Source organism: Vollenhovia emeryi, unplaced genomic scaffold, assembly GCF_000949405.1.
Source record: "Vollenhovia emeryi isolate VEMERY1.0 unplaced genomic scaffold, V.emery_V1.0 DF939178.1, whole genome shotgun sequence".
Classification (NCBI taxonomy): Eukaryota; Metazoa; Arthropoda; class Insecta; order Hymenoptera; family Formicidae; genus Vollenhovia; species Vollenhovia emeryi.
Genome location: NW_011967188.1, coordinates 451,723 through 474,711, shown reverse-complemented (window position 1 = coordinate 474,711; position 22,989 = coordinate 451,723). Strand labels below are relative to the sequence as shown.

General features: G+C 44.1%; 2 protein-coding genes across 7 annotated transcripts; both read left to right on the top strand.

Annotated features, from left to right (window-relative positions):
* Positions 1 to 1,500: 1,500 nt before the first annotated feature.
* LOC105563297 (microtubule-associated proteins 1A/1B light chain 3A-like) lies at positions 1,501 to 5,437 on the top strand. Of its 2 annotated transcripts, none has more exons than XM_012014774.1 (4): positions 1,501 to 1,689; positions 2,972 to 3,134; positions 3,214 to 3,404; positions 3,480 to 5,437. In XM_012014774.1, exons 1-3 carry the CDS (start codon positions 1,653 to 1,655, stop codon positions 3,377 to 3,379), a joined length of 366 nt encoding a protein of 121 aa, XP_011870164.1. In that variant the 5' UTR covers positions 1,501 to 1,652; the 3' UTR covers positions 3,380 to 3,404; positions 3,480 to 5,437. The 2 variants fall into 2 exon arrangements, with proteins under 2 accessions (XP_011870164.1, XP_011870163.1); XM_012014773.1 differs by having other exon boundaries at positions 1,503 to 1,698.
* A 589-nt stretch (positions 5,438 to 6,026) lies between these two features.
* LOC105563296 (orphan steroid hormone receptor 2) lies at positions 6,027 to 22,811 on the top strand. Of its 5 annotated transcripts, none has more exons than XM_012014768.1 (9): positions 6,027 to 6,175; positions 16,241 to 16,381; positions 16,694 to 16,798; positions 16,878 to 17,030; positions 17,110 to 17,374; positions 18,035 to 18,288; positions 18,366 to 18,562; positions 18,662 to 18,939; positions 19,026 to 22,811. In XM_012014768.1, the coding sequence occupies exons 2-9, from the start codon at positions 16,247 to 16,249 to the stop codon at positions 19,283 to 19,285; spliced, it is 1,647 nt and encodes a 548-aa protein (XP_011870158.1). In that variant the 5' UTR covers positions 6,027 to 6,175; positions 16,241 to 16,246; the 3' UTR covers positions 19,286 to 22,811. The 5 variants fall into 5 exon arrangements, with proteins under 5 accessions (XP_011870158.1, XP_011870162.1, XP_011870159.1 ...); XM_012014772.1 differs by lacking the exon at positions 6,027 to 6,175 and adding an exon at positions 8,394 to 8,604; XM_012014769.1 differs by lacking the exon at positions 6,027 to 6,175 and adding an exon at positions 11,055 to 11,114.
* Positions 22,812 to 22,989: the final 178 nt, after the last annotated feature.

Sequence of the window (22,989 nt, the reverse complement as noted above, 5' to 3'; positions counted from 1 at the left end):
CCAAGTCCTAGCATCGTGGACACAGGTCTTTAGAAAATATTAATGTAACTTGTATCTCTTCACTGAATCCATTGAAAATTTATTTTGCATCTTTGATGAAATAAGTCAAGATACCAAGCTCTGATTTCTACCAATGCAGATTAAAGCCAACGGCACACGATACTATTTTTCCTACTGGATTGCTTACAAGAGACCAATCAGGATGCAGAGTTTTCGATCGGGTGACTCAAAGCTGAATCCTGATTGGCTCTCGTAAGGAATCCAGTAGGGAAAATAGTATCGTATGCCGTTGGCTTAACTTGAATCTCGGTTTATAATTTACCTCCCACCTTCTCCCAAACCTTAGACCTACAAAAAAGATAAGAAGCAAGTTTTAAATCGCAATCAAAATTACTCTGCATCGATAGAAGTGGACGTTAAACCTCCGATCGGAGCGGTCAGTTAAATCGCACGCGGCCAAGTTTTCATCCGCGAAATTCTCCGTCCTCGATCCAACCGAACGGCAAGAGAAATTAACAATTCCGTCCGCATTGTAAAGCCCGTATCAGACTACGGATTGAGATTGGGATTAGATTGAAATTTGACCAATCAGAGTAAAAGTTACTGAACTTGAGATTAGTAAACTTTACTGTGATTGGTTAAATTTCAATCTAATCCTAATCCCAATCCGTAGTCTGATACGGACTTAACGAGACATCGGCGGGCATTACTCAGCAGCAGTGTTGTGCATAGATGATTTTAAAATCAGCTAGATAAAGATAAGATAAAAATATATAAATTTATCTTAGATAAGATAAAGATGATTTCGTTTTGAATATATCTAGATAAAAGATAAAATTATATGATGATTCATCTAGATAATTTTCAGATAATATTTTTAAGACTTCATGTAAACGCAGTAGAAAAAGTTATAAAAAAATTATAGAAAAATATAAATTATAAAGGGGGATATAGAATATATTCAGGTTAAGTTATATGACACACACATAAATGCATGGTCTACAACGCCATCCATATTTAAATAGTGTAACTGTTAAGTATTTTTATGTGGCCCTAAACCAAATTATCTGTACGTTATCTTAGATAATTTAGCAAAGGTAACACTTTCTTTCATCTAAGATGCAGATATAGATAATACTTATTTTTATTATCTATATAAAGATAAGATAACGCTAAAATTTTATCTAGATAATCATCTATATAATTTTATTTAGATAACAGCGAACACTGCTCAGCAGACTAATCGCCGATCGAGGCTGCTATTACATTTGTCGTACGAGAGAAATTTTTCAAGCGCGCTGACTGACCGCGGAATAGAAAAGCTGTCGAGATAGATCGGTTGCCGAACGGAAAATTTCTAGCTTGTAGCCGATCGACGCGGTTCGGAAACTTTGTCGCGCGACAAATGCAACAATTCCCTAACGACAAGTCAAACGGACGCTCGACGCCGAGCCCACGTATATACGCCGCTGAGCACGTTGCGTGCACGTTACGTCACGTCCGATGCGACCCAACCCAACCCGACGGAGCCTCGGTACGGCGTCGTTTGTGCTGCATGCGAGCGTTATTTTGACCCGCGACCGAGTCCACAGCTGATAGCGCGGCCGCGAACGTCGCAGTAGGTGATAGCGCGTAGCACCATCACGACGAACATGAATTTGACGCCCAGGAGATCGTACAAGGAGAAACGTACGTTCGGTGAGTCGCTGCGTTCGTCGCTTCCGCGCTGACATCCTACCTAGGGGGGGTACGACAGGGTAGTAAGGACAGGGCGAAAAGGGAGAGCGTGACCCCGGAGGGGAGTCTGGACCGCTCGAGGGATCGCGTCCTCGACTCGCGGCCCGCGGCCTCGAATCCTCCTTATTTCCCGCCGCGGGCCACGTCCTTTCATCCGCGAGCTGTCGCGCGGCGACCGGACCGATCGGGAGGACCGATCGCCGAGGAGCAGCAGCGGCCGCGTTCACTCGCGCCCGAGCGAGTATCTCGACGAGCGCGCGCGGCTAAGATAGCGCGGAGACAAAGCGCGTGCTGAAGACAAAGGGCGAGAAGCCGCTGCTGCTCCGATCCGGCAGGATAACCTTAGAAAAAAGGGCGACCGCCGCTACGGCGTTGGGCAGCAGCCACCACGTTTCGTGGAATTTTTCTCGGTCGCGCAATCCACTCGATTTGACGAAGGGACAAAAGAGCGTGTGTCGATCCGTCGCGTATCTTCTTATTATCTCGGGCATTATTTTTAATTGTATTCTATTGACTTGTAATTTCCCGCTGTGATACAACGTGGCAGATGAGATATGGCTCTGAGCGGCTCCTTTTTTGTTAAACGACAACATCCTCGGCGACCCTGAGCAATCGATTGTAATACGACATTTTTATACCCGTTGGTGAAGTCTTTTCTAGTGTGGATTAACTTTAATCTCGGCTTAAGCTCTTTTGGAATTTCTAGAAATGGAAACAGGGAAGCTTCTACAAGGAGAGTTGGATCGAGATTGATTGAACTTGTAAAGAGTGAAAAATTTCATTGACAAATATTAAACTCGTCAATGAAATTATTTCACGAATTCACGCTGGAGAAAAAGATTCATGATCGAACCCCTATATAGTCAAACAGGCCTCCGACTGATAAACATGTTCAAGTGAATTTTTTTTGTCATAGCTCGTTATCGTAAATCATGAAACATTGATGATATATATATATTTTTTTAGTGCAATCGGGATTTGTCTCGTTGTGGATGCATCATTTAATTTTCTACAATATTAAGAAGTGTGTATCGTTACACAAGGAGCGTAACATGCTCGTTTATACATGTGCAAGTTTATCCATAAATCAAAAAGTCGATGCGCATTTCGTATCAAGTCACGGACAAGTGTCGCTCATTATTCCGGTCGAATAGATTAAGAAATGTATCGATTGTGCGCCGATAAGATACGCAATTAAATGCGCAAATGACATCTTTCTTCTCTGTTAATCCAGAACAGCGATCAGTTAGTGCGGAGGAAATCAGAAAGCTACACCCGAATAAAATCCCGATTATCGTGGAGCGTTACAAACTGGAGAATCAGCTGCCACTTTTGGACAAGAGTAAATTTCTGGTGCCCGACTTTCTGACTGTGGCGGAATTTTGCAAGATAATCAGGTACATAAAATCCCCCCGGAATTTTAGGTAGAATGTATAATAAGTGCAATGCAATTAATGTACCTCGCGTTGCAAACAGACGTCGGCTGCAGCTGAATCCGACGCAGGCCATTTTTCTACTGGTGAATCAGAAAAGTATGGTGAGCGGAAGTCTGACCATGGCTGAGCTCTATCAAAACGAGAAGGACCCGGACGGGTTCCTGTACGTTGTATTTGCTAGTCAGGACGTATTTGGCGATCATTAACCGGAGCGAGATAACTTTAAACCAAGTGAGTAGAGAACGACTCTCGTTACGATTCTAGCTAAGTCTAAGACTTGTGTGACGATTCGTGTAAAATTTACAGGTAAGAACGAAATACCTCCTCGGCACTTAACGATACTTTGATAGATGTTTACGTGGAATTTTGTGGGGATTCTAGATCTGCTAGCAACTCTGTCTGCCTTTAATTGAAATGTGCAGAATCTTTGTGATCAACTTACCGTACCTGCTGAAATAATTAACAGAAACGATCGTATGATTTGTTTTTCGGAACGACCTGTGTATAAAATCATTACGGTGCTTTCTATCCCATTGACATACGGACAAATTACAATTCGATATAAGTTAGTATAACTACTTAGTTTAGTGACGATGAATTTTACTATTAATTTTAGCGGTGATAGGCTATATAAAATGATAATAAGATAATGTAATCTATCGTAAAGGTGGTAACGTGATGTTCTTCTCCTGATAGGTCAGAAAATTGTGGGAGAATTATATCTCTCTTTCGAGTCCATATTTTTACTTAGGAAAGGAAATTCGTTATCTTAATAAGTTTCAGATGTGGTGATTTGTTCAAATGATTCCTAGTTACTCTCAGATATTTTGCGCAGTAGGCCAGTCTCTTAGTTTGTTTGCAATTCATGTAAAATCTTTACTTTGCAGGAGACACTACCATGTCTCTTGATCTGTACCATTATTATTATCATATTATAATAATATAGTATATTATATTATATTATATTATAGCTTTTAAGCATACAGTTTGTTACCGTTATACAAATACGATTGAAATTCGAATGAATTTGCTAGATCCGTAGAATTTTCGTCTTGACAGATTCCGTTGGTATCTCTGATTAATCGCACTTTTATATAAAACAATGGATGTAGCACTCCCGAAACTATTTTATATTACGATAACAAAATATTTTTCATATGCGTAAAAATATCTTGTTGTCCTAATATCTCTGTTAAGTATTATTTTTACCACACAATGCTAAGACATTGACAAAAAGTGTTCATGTACATAACAATCTGCAATGCGCGATGCACGGTGATATGCGTTAAATTCTTGTGAAATTATATTAAGTTTTACACAAGATGTAAAATTGATCTCTATCAAATTCAACGATACATAACAAGAACTAGTTAAGTACTGTACGACTTTAATCAGCAAAACTCTTCAGGGCCACGTTTTAAGATAATCCGACACAAGATGTCTTCTCTCTGTAGGAAACTTGCAATAAGCCACCAAAAAGGAGAACGCAAACGTTTATTGTTAAGGGATGAGCAAGAAAATCAGAAAGACGCAGAGGTTTCTTAAACTTTTTAAATATCGCATAAAACATAGTTACGCGTTTATACATTGGTATATTGATATATAGTCTCTCTGAGCTTTTTTTGATTCTACTTTATAACGGATGCCAATCCATATTTCTCTGATACATATATTTAATGTAATAGCCACACGTTTTATGTAAATACATACTAATATACTTTAACTTACATTGTACTGTGTAATCAGGTGCAATTTTAAGCAATTGTAAGAATACATTTCTAATAATAGTCCAATTTTGTAAGGCATTGTATCGATATGATACGTTATCGCAGCGCTTTCAAAGCAGGTTGATTTTATTCCATAGGTTCATGTATTGGTATGTATCGCAACTTTACGTATGTACGCATGTATGAATGTATCGTGCAACATACAATCATTGTACAAGCAGGATATTCGCTAGATGAGATTCGGGGGATCTCAAGTCGAGTCGTTTTAGTCGCACTTTCTTACGCTTCCCGCGCTTAAAACGAAAATAGGTATATATCCGAGCTTTGGAGAGAGAAAAAGAGACAGGGGACGAGGTGTAGGGCAAAAGTGCGATTAAACACGAACACACCTACGATTAAATTAAGGACGGTAGTGATACTAGCAGTAGTCGCATCACATTTAGTGGTAAAGCTCTCGTGATGAATTGTGCGGAAAATTGTATGTACCCCCCACAACACTGTGCGACGTGTTTACAATAAATGAATTTTTTTCATATTTAAGGCCCTCGTTATTTTTCTCGAGCTGTTTGAGGAGGCATTTTCAGACCGTTTCCCGGAGGTTTTGTAGACTCTACTGAGGTTCAGGCCCAGTTTTCTTATTTTTTCATTGACTGTTAACCACAGGTTAGTCGATTCTCTATCTTTTTTTTAATATTATTATCTAAGAAGAGACAGAATCGATGAACTTTTAGTTAACAGTTGACAATTTCACTGAAATGGCTGTTATTTCTGAACACCGTTCGCCAAATTGTGGCTGTAATTTCATTTGACAAACTCCGTAAGATCTCACTTGATAAGGACTTAAACCAAAGGTCGAAACGTTGTGAAAGCGTGTTCAATAAATGTGCCCAACTGAGGTCGATTGAAATTTGAAATTTTATAGTAAATATTATTGGGACGCTCACAATCAGTCTATATTTACTATGTCTACGAGTCTACCAATCGAAATTCCCGCCGCCGCTCCCGAGTGGTTCTCTCGGCGAGAGTCGATCCCTCTCGCGATGGCGCGTCGCGCGCTCGATGACGCAGCGAGCGACACACGCGAGATGTCGGGGCGTTCGCGAAGGAAGGTGGGGGCGGCGGTAGGCTAGGGGGAGGGGGCGACAGGGATGGCGAAAAGGTAAAGGTTAGAAGAGGTTATGAACTCTAACCCGCTCGGACGAAGCCTGGTAGCCAGCCCGCTGGTCCCGATCACGCGTCGGCAAGGATCAGTCGTCGCCGCTGCTAGCCGCGCAGGTGAGTCGCGGTCCCTCTCCTCTTTCTCTCTCTATCGCTATCTTTCTCTCTTTCTCTTTCTCTCCTTATCTCTTTCTCTATCTCACTCTCGAGATCCGCCCTCGACTCGTAGGAGCGCAATTCGCGCTCGCGTGCACGCCCTGTCGCGTCAGGGACTTCCTCTCGACGGCAGCGGGCAGAGGCGTGCGCGCGCGCGCGCGTGTCCGTCCGCGATACCCGCGCGTTGTCGTCGACGACGTTTCCTCGTTTCCGTCTCGGTCTCTCGAGTTGGCCGGATCTAGCGCGAGGAATTTCGGGTCGGCGACGCGGATTTAGCGCGCCAGAATCCAGGTACGGAGGATCCGCGTTTCGCATGCGTTTTCGTGCGAGGTGGCTCGGTCTGGCGAGGACGCAAAATCGCGCTTCTAGTCGAATCGGCTGCGAAACGGGGAGTCTCGTCTCCCCCGGGACGACGGATCCTCGCGAGATGCCCGAAGGCGTTCCTCACCGTGACGTAACGCTCTCGCGCGCACGGAACGTTCCGTCCTCTTCGTCGCGAAGAAGCCTCGAGCCACGTGACTTGGTCGTGTCTCCTCGCAGCCTCCTCCTTCCTCGGCGATCCTCTTCGGGCAGGACCCGGCCGAAGGTTCCTCCCAGCAGCTACGGGCGAGCATCATCCATTTTCTTATGCGACCACTGACATTTCAACTCGACCGTTCATGCATATTCAAGCGCCAGCGGGAGATATTACCTCGCGCGAACGTGTACATATATTTATTATATATATACGTGTGTTCGCATTCGAAAATACATATTCAAGAGTTGGGCAATAACAATTCCGTGGGTGCCGAGCCGCTGACGCGGCGCGGTGCAAAGCAGAACAAAGCCGCGCCGCGTTTTTTCGGCCGCGCACACGTGTTGCGGCGCTCGCTCGCGCGCGCGCGCGACATTTTATTTCGGGACGTGCGCATCCAAGCGCGTATGTCACGCAACGTGCCCGCGGGCTCGTCGGAGAGAATAATCGCGACCCGATGCCGCCGTCGCGTCGGGCGCGGCGAGGACAGGATCCGTGCCGATTCTGCGGCACGCAGGCAGATAGAGAGGCGGTGACCTTCGGACCCACGGGCGACCTTTACCTGCCGCGCGGCGCGGCGCGGCGCGGACCGTACCGTTGTACAGACGTAATTACTCACGGACGCGAGACTGCTCGTCCGTTCGCGCGTGTGTCGGTGGTTCCGAGAACCACCTTCGAAGGAAGCCCCGAGATCTCTCCGAGAGGACCGGCAGAATTCGCGTTTCGAGACGAGCGAACGTTGAGAAATGACGTTACCTTCGCGGCGACTTGGCTCCAATTTACCTCATCGGCCGATTTAACCCTTTCATAACCGAATTCATATCCTTTTTGTCGATATAACGTCTTATTAACCTGTAGAGGGCCGGCATTTTTCCATTGAAATTTGTAATTTTGCAAACAGAAACTTTATGCCCTACAGTGGCCAGTCCGGCCCTCCAAAGGTTAAACAGCAACTCGGTGACGCTAGTCGGGTAATCATTCCATGTTCCCTTAGTTTAGCTCGGTCTTTGTCTTCTAAAGGCCTGTGTCCACGATGCTGGAACTTAAATTGGTCCAAGTTCTAGTTTCGAGAAATGTGTAGCCAATCAACTTGCAGCTATTTCATAAATTTCTCGGGACTGGAATTTGGACCAAGTTCTAGCGTGGACACAAGCCTTTAGTCTTCTTAAATTTAGCAAGCGGGACTCGTATGTTCCGGTGACTAATTCGACCGGCAGGAAATCTCTCGCGGCAAATAGTTTCCAACAATTCGTCGTCCCGAATACCCGATCTTCTCTTCCGTGCGCGAAGAGATTAGCGATACCGTGCATGTTAACGTCGCAGTATGGATATTACTTGATAAGTCAATCGCCGCCTAATTAATCGGAGCTCGATGGCGGGCGATTAAGTTAATTGGAGCTGATGTAAGCCGTCCTTAGAGATAAAAGCGTGTCAGGTGATAATCCGAGAGCGCCCGCGGAATTAAATTTCTCGCGCGCTACGACGGTCGTTCCGTCCGCGTGGAAAAATACCGCCGGTGCTCCGGGCTTATTTAATTGTTCGACTTGTCACGGGGGATTACGGCTGGGACGGAGTCGATTAACGCCCGATGACCGAGACGAACGAGCGTGGAATCTTCGCGAGGAGATCGCGCGAGCCGCAGATCGAATCCGACCGCGATTGAAACGCGGTCCGTCCGTTGACGAGACGACGCGGACGAGCGCGTGCGAGCGGGACTTTGTCGAAGGATACGCGAAGGCGAAGCCTGAGATCATCGGGCGCGCAAGGTAACCGATTGCTCGCGCGTGTGCAAAGACGAAGGGGGAAAGGAAAACAGAAGCGCAGAGGAACGAAGGTCCGCGGCGACGAGGATGCGTCTCCGTTTGCAAAATTCCAGGTGAAAGGATCGACGTATAGGACGCGTTGCGACTTCGGGTCGCGCGGCCGTCGGGGTTTCACGCGTCGTCGGGATCTCGCGTTCGGCTCGCGCGAACAAAAGAGGAAAGATGAAACAGCGCCGCGCGTAAAAATCCGCAACGCTATCGAGCGGCCGCGCGCGCGGCCGTGTCCGACCTATTCGCGGCGACCTCGACGCCGTCGGCCGATAAGTCATCGCGCGCGGACGCGCGTGTTACATGACATAACCCGCGACGTTCACCGGAGCGAGCGTGAAGGGGGCCGGGGGGAGAGGGAGGAGCCGGAGCCCCGAGGTATCCGCCGTTCTCTCGCTCTCGCGCGTAGAAAAGCCGCGGCCCCGAAAACGCGCTGTCTCGACCTCACGGCCGCATTCATTCCGCGCCTAGAAACGTGGCCTTTTTCTTCGGTTCTTTTTACTCCCGGTTCTTGGATTTGCCATCTCGTCTCTTTTTTTCCCCTCGCCACTGCGGTCTCTCTCTTTCTCTTCCTCTCTTTGCGACCTGCCGCTTCAATGTCCGTCTTTCTATGCCATATATAATACTTTATTGTCGTATCACGTGTTGCTATTTTTATTTTGATTTTATCACTGATCTTCCTCAAACTATACATTATTTGTAATTTTTGTTTGTTTTTTTGTTAATCTTACGTACATTCATTTTAATTTTGTTTCTTTTCGCCATACTGTTTTATGCTAATTTATTTCTATTCTTGTATACCAGTTTAGATAAATTGTTACAATCCGTTACATTGTCATTACGCTTTAGGGGACTATCAATAAGTCCCAGAGCGTTCGACAAATAACGATTCTAACGATTCTCTCTTTCTCCCTCTCTCTCATTTCTATATTCACATTTTTTTTTATTATACAAGAGCCAATGAGCTCTCTCGTAATTATGTGCCTTGTCCGATACGCACTTGAAATCAGTGGATGAGATCCGAAAATGGCTCGACGACTTTATCGTGTTCAAAGACACAACATTTTTCCGACATGGAATTCATCAATCACCTGGCTTAAAGTTATAGAAAGCAACGGCGAATACTTTGATTGACAAATTTGTTTTGCTTTCTTTTAAAATAAATCCTGAATATAGCTGAAAAATTTGGATTATTCATTTGTACACCTAATAAATCTTCAAAAATTCCACCTTTAGCAACAATGCATTTTTCAACTCTTGTATGAACTATGGCGTGTTGCACGTTCGACATTTGTGAATATGCGAGGCATTTTGAACATTTCTACAATGTTATCAGCACAACAGTCAACAGACGTATAACAGTAAATTCCCGCAGACGTGTATGGGGTTGGATGAAGGGTGGAGTGTACAGAAAAGAAGTAAATACCCTAGACATTCAAGTAGCTCTATCTTGGAAACAGTGGGGAATGGACATATATTCATACAAACATTTTTGCTTAAAATGTTCGATACCATCACCTCCCAGAATATTGACCTTTCCTCCTGAAACACCCTGTATTGTATCATGTATATTCCTTTAGTTTCATCTTACGCGCACTCAGCCCATTGTTATTTTTGTAGTTACTGTCTATACGCTTCAGAGGACTTGTCCCACTCTAATAACGATTGCGATTCTCATTTTTATTCTTTCACCATGTCGTTATTTCACGTTTTTTTTTAATATAAATTTCCTCTCTGTCCGCCCTCTCCTCCCTACGCAAGCCGCCCACAGTCGACGTCTTCATTATCTTTTATTGCTCTCTCAGACACCCAACTTTTTAGATTGCACACTTGGACACTGTCCTTTTAACCTTTCTCAGCCATCGCACTGAGGTCACGCTTGACGTCAGTCGTGACTGAACGATATATTCGCACTTTGGGGAGACACCCGACCTATCCGAAGTACCCGGCGTTGCCCCTCGCCGCGTTTCGCAGCCCCTTTCGGAGGGTTTATTTACAAGCCCGGCGGGTGCAATTGCGCGCAGCGCGAAATTACCGTCTCCTACCGTTAGAGAGACCGGCGTCAGGTCCCCCTCTCCCCTTCCCCTCTTTCCTTTTCGGGAGCGGCAGGGTCACGCGGTTGCATATCGCGGGCGTGTTGGCCGCGTGACGTAACACAACATTACCGGGCGCGCTCCGCAGCCTCGGCCGCGCGCGCTCGTTCGCTCGGGCGTAGAGAGGAAAGCAGGCAAGCGGGACGCCGAGAATGCACCTGGCCGGCGCGGCGTGTCCCGGCCCGGTACACAAGAGAGTGACCTGCCAATCTCGCGCGCTCGCTCGCTCGCCCGTCCGCTAGCTCTCTCGTCCGCCCGACCGACCGCTCGACCGACGGAGCGCGGCGGCCGGCTTGCGTTCACCTGCGCGCAAGGTTGCTGCGAGAGAAGCACAGCGGCGGTGGCGGTGGCGGTGGCGGCGGTGGCGGTGGCGGTGGCGGCGCGCGGTTCTTCGCGTGAACCGACCGACGGGCCGTGCGAGAACGCGACGACGCTCCGGCGTGGACGCGTCGCGATCGGCGCGCGCTGCGACGAGCGAGCAGGCGAGTGAGCGTATGCGTGCGCGTGTATGGTGGGTGCGTGCGTGCGTACGTGCGTCTGTCCGGTCAGCTACATTATTCTCCGGACGCCTCGCGTTCGGCGCTTCCGAAAAGGGTAGCGGAGAGAGGTACGCCGATATACGCAGCGGTGGGCCCGAGGGACCAAACGACCGGGCGAGCGAGAGCGGGTGGGCGGGCGGGCGGGCGGGCGAGCGAGCGAGCGAGCGACCTGACACACAACAGGTAGCGTACCGTGCATTCCGTCCTCCAACTTTGCGCGCAAGCGCCGCGCTGCCGGAGTTGTCCGGCTCGCTCTCTCGGAGTCTCCGACGGAATCGAAAGTGACTCTCGATGCGCGCGGCCGCCTTCGAGGACCCTTGGACCTCCCGAGCGTTCGCGTCGATTTGACCTCGCGCCGCGCCGCGTAGCGCAGTGTCGAACGCGCGCCAAGGTGTCGAAAGAACGGCCGAGCAATATTTAGAAGCGGATCGCGCGCCCGCGGCGGCGTCTCGGGGCCCACGTCGAGGTGACGTTCCCACGTCCAGCGGACGGCGGCTTTCCGCTTCTCGCGGCCAGTCGCCGCGCGCGCGCGGGCATTCCGGATACTCTCCGGAGTCCAGCGTGGGCGGAGAGGGGAGCGGATTTGAAACGCGCTCCTCTCCGGCGGGGGACGGGCGACCTCGCGATCGCGGGGTACCCGCGCGATTCCTCCGCGCGGCGCGTAATCCGCCCGCGGCTTATATCGGGCGTTCGTGCGACGACGTGCTCGCACTCGGACCTTATCGGAGCCGCGCGACGATATCGATGCTCCGACTCGGCGAGGAGCGACGGGATTTTCACGGCTGACGGCCGAGTAATCGGCGACGTTCGTGCGGGAACACAATTGCCGGCGAGGTCCCGATAACGGTGATGCTGCTTCTCGAGGCGCGAGCGAGCTCTCTCCGTCGAGGGATCGGACGTTCCGCGCCTTTGAAAAGTCCGGCGATTAGATATCGAGATACTAATGAGACGAGAGCCAGCCTGGGAATTGCGTTTCGAAATGCGCCAGGCACAAACGAACGAGGGCGCGTATGCGGAACACTTTGGCCTATATTCAGCGCCCGTTCTTACACTTAAGACTATCTAGTGTATAGTCTTACAACCCATGTAATTTATTCTTTGTCTTCTAATGCCTAATTCCACCGACGCCGATTAACTCTGATCTAGGCTTAACTTACTTTTTTACCTTTTTCTAGTTTCAGAATTGGAAACGGATAAAAACTTACAATTAGTTATACTCAGGATTAAAGTTAATCTGCATTGGTAGAAATGGGCATAAGAGAACTGAGGTTTATGCGCTGTAAACCAATTACAGAACATTGGCATTTTGCGACATTACTTAAGATGATCTTGAGGTTAGAACGGACTATGATCGGGCTTTGACAAGCACACTGCTCCCTCGATTTACGCGGCTTTTCTTTTAGGGCCGGTTTTTCCAACCTCTTGGTACGCTAATAGATTATCCCGTGTGGAAAACCGCTTCATTAAACTGAGCCAAATGCTAGTAGCTAGCTAGTGTAGACTATATTAAATATCTAGCTAGTACTGTTATTGTCATTTGCCAGATTTTTAAGTATATATTATACTTTTAATTAGTTAACCAGTGACTAGATACTTATTTGGAGCACTACTTGCCTGATTTTTCAATGTATATCATACTTAAAATTTTTAATCAGTGACTGGATAGTTATTTGGAGTTCACCATGACATTGAACGAAATAACTTAATCTTTCTGTATTACCATATATACATCAAATTGACTTTGGTCTAGTGAGAAACGTACATGGTTCGCAACACAAGGATTCCAGGATCGAACCCCGATACGTGCCACGGATTTTTTTCAATGGTTACAAAGGAGATAAAATGAAATAAAAGTATTTAATAATCTGTAAAATATACAGACAATGACATAATTTATAGCAATAATCTGGAATTACAAGTGCAGGTAAACGATGAAAAATGTTTACTAGTCAGCCACAAACTATTTTAGTTATCTAGTTGCGAGACAACAGTATTTAGAAATTCTAGACATTATCTAGAAATTTTGTATAGCAGCGACACTTCTTTCTTGCCTAATAATTAGATAACGCTTGCAACATTACCACTCGCATAAAAAAAATTACATTTATACCTGATTATGAGGTAATAAAACTAGACAGTGATGAGTTAAAACTCCAAATAATTAGACAATCACTAGACACCGATGACTTTGATTTGCCACACGGGTTGTTTGTTCACTATCATCATCGCATGCAGAAGCTGTATTCTAATATTCACAGCCGGTACTGAAAATCTATATTATAATCTATATACTTTAAAATCTATATACTTTATGTGACAGTGTCGCTTATTCTGCTGATTGTCACGGGAAAACCGAAACAAAAAAGTTATATTTATATATAATATTAATAAACATTTTTTAAATATTAATTATATATTAATATAATTAACTTGGAGTGAATTTTAGAATGCCAAGAATGCTATAACTTCACCTTAAAAAAATAAGAATTTCTTCACTATTTCGCTCAGAGTGAATTAATTCACTCTATTGGAGTAAATATTCACTCGAATACAGCGAAGTGGTTCAGTGACGCCATGATTCGAGTAAAAAGTTTACTCGAAACATTTTAGAGAGTTCATCTCATTTAAAGGAAACAAACAAAGCCATACGTATGATTTAACTATTAGTTAACTTATCAAGAGGTTGGAACAACCGGCCCTTAACGGGCGAAAGTCCTTCCATTTACGCGGAAATTAAAATTAAATGGGACAACAAGCAAGAGCATAACATATATTGTACAGGCTTATCTCTTACGTATTTTATTTTCTACCGGCAGACTCCATCCGCGCGATTCTCAACCGCGTAAAAAAAGAAGAATAAACCACGTGGAACAGGTACTCCGCGTGAATCGAGAGGGACGAGTGTAAGTGGCGATATAGCATACATAATTAAACATTGCCGCTTCACGTGACGTTCAATCTCTCGACGACAAATGTATTTACAATTATAAACGCACGTCGAGACGCGTCGTTACAAACGCGTGTCCAAAGTTACTCGCGCAACTGTCGATTTAATTAGATCAATTTACTCGCACGCGTATAACGTGTGGACGCACGAGAGATCGGGCTCGAGAGGATTACGCGGCTCAAGCGCGCAAAGGACAGTTTAATCTTAGTTTAAAAACATCTTTTGTTCCTTTCGAAGGCCCGGTTTCACAAAACGCAGCTTAACTTTAATCTTAGTTTAATTCGTGTTTGTCTCTTTCTAAAGTAACAGTTGGAAAGAGACAAAGAACGAATTAAGCTAAGCTTAAGGGGTCATTCCACTTTAACGGCCAGAAGACTATGCTTATCTGTAACATTTTTTTCACAGTAAATACACCATACAATGAAATAAATTTTTTTGTGTTATTTAAGAGTTATAGCTTGATGGCCCTAATAAATCGCAAAAAGATTTATTTTATTGTACGGTATATTTACTGTGAAAAAAATTGTTAAAGATAAGCCTAGTTTTTGGGCCGTTAAAGTGGAATGACCCCGTAAAGTTAAACGTTGGTGAAACCGGACCTGAGGGAACGTTTAGAAAGAGACAAAGGAATGAATTGAGATCAAAGTTAAACGACGTTGGTGAAAACGGGCATAAGGCTGGTATTACATTTGTTGTACGGCAAAATTTTCAAGCGCGTTGGCTCGGTTGCAGGATATAAGAGTCACCTAGTATCAAGAAATTTTCTATCCTGCAGCCAGTCGACACGCTGAAAAATTTGTCGCACGACGAATGTAATATCAGCCCTATATATATATATATATATATATATATATATAGCCCTATATATATATTTATATATATATATATATATCAGACTACTGATTGATATTGAGATTAGACTGAAACTTGACCAATCGGAGTAAAGCTTACTAATCTCAACTCTATCCAATTTTACTCCGATTGGTCAAATTTCGACCTAATCTCAATCTCAACCCATGATACGGGCTTATGAGCGGCTAAATTCGTCTTCGGCGCGAGTCGCCCTGCGACCTCCGTCCGGAGCAAAACCGCGTCTAAATCGCGCATAGAAATCGGGGGATCGCGCGCGGACGTGTGAAAATGGACCGTTCGCCTCTGCACGACAGAGGCTGGCCGGCGCGGCGGTGCAGCGTAGCGCGACGTAGCCGGGCATCGGCATGCATCTCTACCTACCTAACCGCGTAGCAACCTACGAACCGAGGAACACGGGGGACCATCTCTTTCACCTCTCAAAACGGTCGCCGTGAGGGGGGTCGGCAGGAGAGCGAGCGGGCGGCGGGGCCGGGGGCGCGGAGGTTTCTCTCCCCGACGCAGGTGGGGACGGGCCGACAAATGCTCCAGTTTACATTTTTATCCCGTGCCCCTGCGCTCTTCGCGGGCCGAGAGCGCCTCGCGGATCGCGCGACCGTCTCTCGCGACGGGATGCAACCGCGAGGAGAGCTGGGGGGGTTGGTCGCTGCCGATTGCCGGGGCACTTTCCCGCGAGTCGCGCGTGACACCGTCGCGCCGTAAATCGCTGTCGCGCGACTCCAGTGGCGGGATGAAATTGAGATGGCACGTTTTTCGTAGAACACGTTGATCGTATCGCGGCGAGAGAACGACGTCTGAAATTCGCGTGTCCAACCCTGGGTTTTCACCCGTTTAACTTTGATCTTAGTTTAAATCTCTTTCTAACAGCCTACTTAGGAGACAAAGGATGAATCAAACTGACAATGAGATCAAAGTCGAACGACGTTGGTGAAAATGGGCGTAAGAGCTCGCCGGCTTCCGCTCGCGGTCGCTGGACTCTCTCGAGCTGCGATTCGACGCGACTGCAAGGCGTTACGATGCGAGCGTACGAATCGCGCTCGAACTCGGCTCGAGACGCGCGATATCCGGCCGGGAGATACATTAAATGCCGGTTTAACACGCTTCGAAAAAGGAGAGCCCCGACGGTTCGTTCGGCTCGGAACGGTAACGCGCCGCGTTATTATTGTGCGATCAGCGCGGAAATATCTCGCACCTGGGAAACGCGTTCTACGGCACGCTGTTCATCTAACGGAGGCACCGATCCGTTTTGCAGAAAGAAATGGACAGGGACCATAGGGAGCAGCGCGATAATCACGATAATCTGAGCGAGAAGGAGCCGGACTTGGGCAAAATTGGAATGGCTTTTCGCAGCCTCTCCCACCACCGCGACCGTACGCCGGATGCCGATGCAGAGGTTCATTGCTTGTCATAAAGTCCCCCCTCCCTTCTCCCTAAACGATAAATGGCGTTTGTCAGTGATTATCATGGAAATATCGCCTGTTAATTACCTTCGCGATGATTGCGCCGAAAAGCGCTTGTGGAAAAGTGATCACCCTAGAGAAATAAGAAACAGTATTGATATTCCCCAATTATTTCCAACGTTAATTTGCTGATAAACGCTAGCTACTAGTTCCTTCGTTATCGTCTTGGTCGACTAATGAATCAATAGCGGAAACGACTCTTCATCTGATAAAACGTCAGTCTTGATATCGTTGCCTTGTTGCAGAGAGATATGGATATAGACCCGGCTGATCACGCCGAGAACCTGCACGACGACAAGCCCGAGAAGTTAGGGAGGAATTTCCACAATATAGGGCATCACCCAGCCATGGTAGGTATATTGATTTAGCGCCGACCACTTTTTGCGTAATATCGATTTACCTGGTTAAACGTTAAATTTGTCTTTGCAGAGAGACGTAGATAGGGATCAAAATAATCACGTCGACATACACGACGACAAGATGGACCACAAGATGGGAAGGGACTTTCGCAATCTCGGCCATCATCCTGGAATGATTCACTTGCACTCCGGCATGGAGCATTTAAGTAATGTCGACGTTGAGGTGAATATCCGTCCGCGCCGATTTCACTTTAGAGTTCATCTTTATTAGCCCGACATGACATTTTGATATTCTTTTGTAGGTGAAGTTGGCGAGGGACGTGCGCGGCTCGTTAGGCTTAGGGCTATCCTTGGAGCTCTGCGTAGTTTGTGGGGATAGAGCTAGTGGTAGGCATTACGGGGCGATCAGCTGCGAGGGCTGCAAGGGTTTTTTCAAGCGCAGCATCCGCAAGCAGCTGGGCTACCAATGTCGAGGAAGCAAGAGTTGCGAAGTTACCAAACACCACAGAAATCGCTGTCAGTATTGTAGACTTCAGAAGTGCTTGGCGATGGGCATGAGAAGCGATTGTAAGTGAAACTCATTTATTTTTGTACTTCTCCTCTTTACTGAATATATATCCTTTTCTGGTTTCTATCAGAATGCAGTACCATTCTTTTTAAAAAAATTTTTTTTAAGGTTGCTAACTTGTAACAAAAGAGTAAGAATCACGTGTAATTTTTGCTAAACATTATTGGCAGAATAATGTGTTGACTGATTGTGAGTTTTGACCACTTAGTTTTTAATTTTAAAGTTAGGATCTTACACACGGGTGTTTACGGAAAATTAAAAATTTTAATATTTCGTTCAAAAGATACGGTACAAATATAAACAAAAACAACTTTCCCGAATCATAAATGTCTATTCATATATATTTTAAAATTAAATATTATAATAAAGAAATCTAATTCCTTTAATTGCCAAATTTGTATTACTTTGAAGTTGGTGTACGAAAAATTTACATGTATAAGTATGTACATTCTTACAAAGTGACGCACCGACTTCTTTAATTAATGTCTTATAAATCGAATCTTATACATGGAGTGAGGGTCGGGACTGAATCCTACCAGCTACGAATCAATCGTTCCTATATGGAGCCACGCGTTGTCTCTATCTCGTGTTACAATAAGCTTGTCCGAAATACATTGTAGAACATGATAAACATGTGAGTAATTTTAACGTTATTGCAGCTGTGCAACATGAGAGAAAACCGGTGTTGGGTGACTCGGCCGCGACAAAAGTTGGCAGCCGTAGTCCCAGGGTAAAACCTGAACCACAGCAACCCGCGCCCGAGGCACCGCCGGCTTGGGAGCAACCCGAAAGCCCCAGCATGGAAGACCAAAGCAGCGACAGTGACGCTCTCAGCGACGCTCTGACCTTAGCTCGCGAGCGTTTACTACTTTCTCATGCGTTAGCCGATAGCATGGCTAAAATCATTGGTGACGTAAGTCGCGATTATTATCTCAAGTGTCATCTCTACGTGTGGATAGGCCTTTAATCTATCGCGACGTTCGCTTGCAGAATGTTAATGGTTCGAGCGAGCCGGAGGAAGAATGGACCGGCCAATTAATCTCCGAGCGAAATACGTTGTTCGAATTGAGAGCGCCTAGCCCAGCACCCGTGTATTTATCTATTCACTACATATGCGAAAGTGCAGCCAGATTACTATTTTTATCTGTGCATTGGGCGCGAGGTATTCCGGCATTTCAAGCTTTGCCGTAAGTGTGATACTTTCTATAAATAGTACATTTATCTTTGGACGATATTAATGGTAAAGTCGTGGTGTCTAATAATAAGGTAAATGTTTTACGTTTTAGATCTGAAGTTCAAACTACTTTAGTTCGAAGTTCCTGGGGACAGTTGTTTACATTAGGTCTGGCACAATGTGCATACACTCTGTCACTTCCTGGTATTTTGACGTCGATAATCAATCACTTGCAAGCTAATATCGCACAAGAGAAAGTCACCGCGGGCAAAGTAAAATGCGTTACGGAGCATATATGTAGACTACAGGATTGCGTGAGTTCGCTACACAAACTGCAAGTGGATTCCGTCGAGTATGCATATCTTAAAGCTTTAACGCTTTTTAGTGCTGGTAAGTGAATGTAAATAGCAAACTGTAAAGTTCTTTATCTGTTTATTATGGACCGCGTAGTGAGGCGCATTTATTATATTTTCCAGATAATATTCTGGCAGGAATTTGGCGTAAGAAGGTTGAGGTCTTGCAGGAAGCGGCGTGGACGGAGCTACATCAGCGTGTGGGCTCTGATAGATTACCTCGTCTTCTACTGAGGTTAGCACCTCTCCGTTCGATTAATCCTAGAGTTCTGGAGGATCTCTTTTTCTCGGGACTCATCGGGCGAGTAAGCGTGGCTAGCGTCGTGCCTTATATCCTTACCATGCAAGATTATAAGACCGAGCCGGAAAGTCACGCGGGGTGACGAATACCGTCAGTGCAATGTAAATCGTGACCTAAAAGAGTGATATACACGTAATGCTAGATGCCTCAAACGTTTCCGCACAACGAAGGCGGTCACTCCAAACGTGAGTGGTCGAGATAATTTTTATTTTCGCATTTCCCCTTTCGACTATTTGCACAAGAGCATAATGATACAATCATGAAACGCGCATAAATTTGAATGATTATTAATGTATGTATTACAATGTAATGATAACTGTACATATATATCTACATCTAGATATATGTACATATTTTTATGTTTAGAACGTAGATATGTATTGTATATTATGGCGCAGAATCTACTTGTTTATAATGTTGACTTCGTGTCCAACAATTCTTTATTTATTACATAGTGGATGAACATTATACAAAACTTTCCCAAGATATGGCAACTTGGCACACCTTGTTGAGTTACAATTTCAAGTAAGAGCTTGAATAGCACTGCTCGTTAAAGTAAACCATCTATGAAGTTATAATCAGGGAATATTGACATTATAATATTTATATATACGGTAAAGCCTCAAGTTAATGAACTAAAGGAGAAAGGAGCGTTTAACACTGAAAGTCTATCAAATCGAATTATTTAATTTACTATAGTCGCGATTCAGAGATCACAGAAACTCTGTATCCTAAACCTAATAGCGCGATATCTTAAAGTAGACTGACAATGAGATCGACACAAAGCGAGTTTACCCCACGCTATCCAAAACAAGTGTGATATGACAATGCATGATACGACATTTAATATATTGGATGGTTGCATATGAAACCGCCCGTTGGCAATAAATGGTATTAGATACACTATTTCTTCGAATTGAAGCTGACAAACCACTCAAAAAATTTGAGGACATGGAATTGGATGCGTTGTTGGACGAAGACTCGAGTTTAATGCTGGCGAATTTGGACGAAGACTTAAATGTGGACAAATCAACAGTTTGCAGACGACTACAGACGCTGGGACGAGTGCAGAAGCAAAGAAATTGGGTACCCCCACCTATTGAAGGTACGGGACATTGAACGACGGAGAACCACTTGTGAACTGCTGCTTGAACAACAACAACGAAAGGGTTTTTTTCCATCAAATCGTGACAGGAAATGAAAAATTGATCTATTTCGACAATCCGAAGCGAAAAACAGTACGGGTACGTCCTGGGGAACCAGGTCTCCGTCGACGCCAAAAAGAAACATCCACGCCAATAAGGTTATGCTCTGTATCTGGTGGGATCAAAGGGGTGTCGTGTATTATGAACTGCTAAAACCGTCGGAAACCATCACTGGTGATCGTTATTGACTGCAACTGATCCGTTTGAAGCGAGCTCTGTACGAGAAGAGGCCGGAATGGAACAATCATGACAAGTTGATTTTGCAGCACGACAACGCCAGGCTACATGTTGCTCAACTAGTCAAAAAGTACTTAGGAATGAACTGGGAAATTCTACCCCACCCGCCGTATTCCCCAGACATCGCTCCCTCTGATTTCCATTTGTTCCGATCGATGCAGTCAGCACTTAAGGCAAAGCACTGCACCTCGTACGAAAAAGTAAAAAAATGGCTAGATGACTGGGAATTGCTTCCAAAGAACCCGAATTCTTCCTGCGTGAAAACCGATTGTTGCCCGAAAGTTGGGCGAAGGTTGTCTGTTCCGATGGGCAATACTTTGAATAAACCAGTTCGTCGATTTGCTATCAGATCACTATCTTTTCTTTCGCTTAACAATGGACAGTTTCATATGCAACCACCGAATATATACTGTATTATTATTTGTTTGATCCGTTAAATTCGAAATCTTATATCGGGATCCATTAAATCGTTACTGTGTATTTTAATATTTACTGTGTATGTATAATATTATAATGCTAATTTTTATATATATTTGATATAATAAAGTTACAATTATGATTATATACATACAGATATAATTAAAACACAGCAGTTGCACGCTGTTGCATTTTTAAGTATCCATGGGACAAAATGCGATATCTCGAAAATGGGCTTCTTCAATCTGTGATATAATTTCACAGGAAAAGTTTTGTATTGGCACATTACTTACACAAAATGTAGAAGGCGATATGTTTATAATGTATTATGATTAACAGTAAGATTGTTATAAAATTACTTAGTCTATTCTACATGTCTGCTGAGAAGACAAGATTTTTGTTTGAAGCGTTAGGCGTTTAAATAAACGAGACAAGTTAAAATTAGAACAACTTCGTTGTTACTTGTTTACAGAAATGTTGATGTAAAATAACGCGCGTGATTCAGATTTTCTATAACATAAAAAGAGAAGTCACGATAACATATTTTTGCTTCCAATATACAAATCAAAGTTTACGTGCACAAATTACCTGTGACTTGTTCGGAGTGGACAATAAAATCATATTTTTTGTAAGAGAAAAGCGTGGATACTTAACATAGCTTAGGCATACATGAGTTGTACATGAGTTACTTAATTGAAAATGTAAATTTCGTATTGTTAATATATTGTAATTACGTATTTTACCGTACTGTAATTATATATTGTAATAATTATAATTAAGTAACTCTATACGCAGTATTTCATAAATATTTTAATGGTTCTGGAGATACAAGATAACATTAGTATCTTTAAGTTATATTATACTTAATATCCCCTTCATCAATTAACAAACCAACGAAATATTGCAGCCTTGTATCATTATCATGCGTATACTCTTGAAAAAATTTATTTTTAAGTTAAAAAACTGGTCTTAAATACTTTTCAAGAAATTTGTAAGAACTTTTAATTTTTTATAAGTATCTTTTTGCAGAAGTTAATTGTTAGTTGTAAGGATTTTTCAACGGTATAATCAACTTCTCAGTTAAAGGCTAGAATTTAGATAACATTAAATGTGTCGGAAATTAAAATTGCCTCTTAACAAGGTACTATTTTGCGATGTCGATAATGATATATTGTCATTGTTATTATTAAAACAACGTTTAATAGTCGGATACAATCTTTGATATGTTGATATGACCAATATCTTTACTGAATAACATAGATTTCTGGAACTTGATTTTAGGATTAATTGCCGTAGCTTGACCGTTTAAACGATTTCTCGGATCATCTTCGGGATTTAAGTGCTTTCTGCGTTTCAGCGTTACGCTTTGCTGCTAACGCCTCTGTATTATTCGAATATAAGTTACGGGATCGCCGCAATAGCATTTAAATTTCGGAATGTATCCTTAACGAGACAATACGTTGCGATATGATATTTCGCGGATGCATTGCAAAGGAAATTGTATATACGTGTAAGAATGTGCCTACATAAGAAAGATATTTATATGGATGTTATAAGAATTTTGTAATTATTGTTATGTAAGTAACGAGATATAGTTAAAACATCAGAGATACCTGAAAATTCGTTGCAACGCAATTTCACTACAAGGAGAACGATGTGTACATACTTAACAAACACACATGTATTTAAACGCGTCGGCAATATAACATATATTTACGATACGAAATAAACATTATTAGAGGACATGTATAAATGCTACTTTTGCGTCCATTCCTCGATTCCAACTTGATGAAAAAATTTACTATAATAGATTTTATTTGCTATTGAACGAAAGATCCCGTGTGTTGCTATAAAAAGGGAAAGTTAGTGAAGTCTTTTTGGGTCATCTCGGAGATATATTCACGCAAATTAGATTTCTTGATTTCAC

Excerpts from the sequence above, each read along its gene's own strand:
- LOC105563297 (XM_012014773.1), top strand. The coding sequence starts at position 1,653 with ATGAATTTGACGCCCAGGAGATCGTACAAGGAGAAACGTACGTTCG. Across the intron at positions 1,699-2,971 it reads CAAGGAGAAACGTACGTTCG|AACAGCGATCAGTTAGTGCG; the intron begins GTGAGTCGCTGC and ends CTGTTAATCCAG. Across the intron at positions 3,135-3,213 it reads GAATTTTGCAAGATAATCAG|ACGTCGGCTGCAGCTGAATC; the intron begins GTACATAAAATC and ends CGTTGCAAACAG.
- LOC105563296 (XM_012014768.1), top strand. The coding sequence starts at position 16,247 with ATGGACAGGGACCATAGGGAGCAGCGCGATAATCACGATAATCTGAGC. Across the intron at positions 16,382-16,693 it reads CGCCGGATGCCGATGCAGAG|AGAGATATGGATATAGACCC; the intron begins GTTCATTGCTTG and ends GCCTTGTTGCAG. Across the intron at positions 18,940-19,025 it reads TTTAACGCTTTTTAGTGCTG|ATAATATTCTGGCAGGAATT; the intron begins GTAAGTGAATGT and ends TATATTTTCCAG.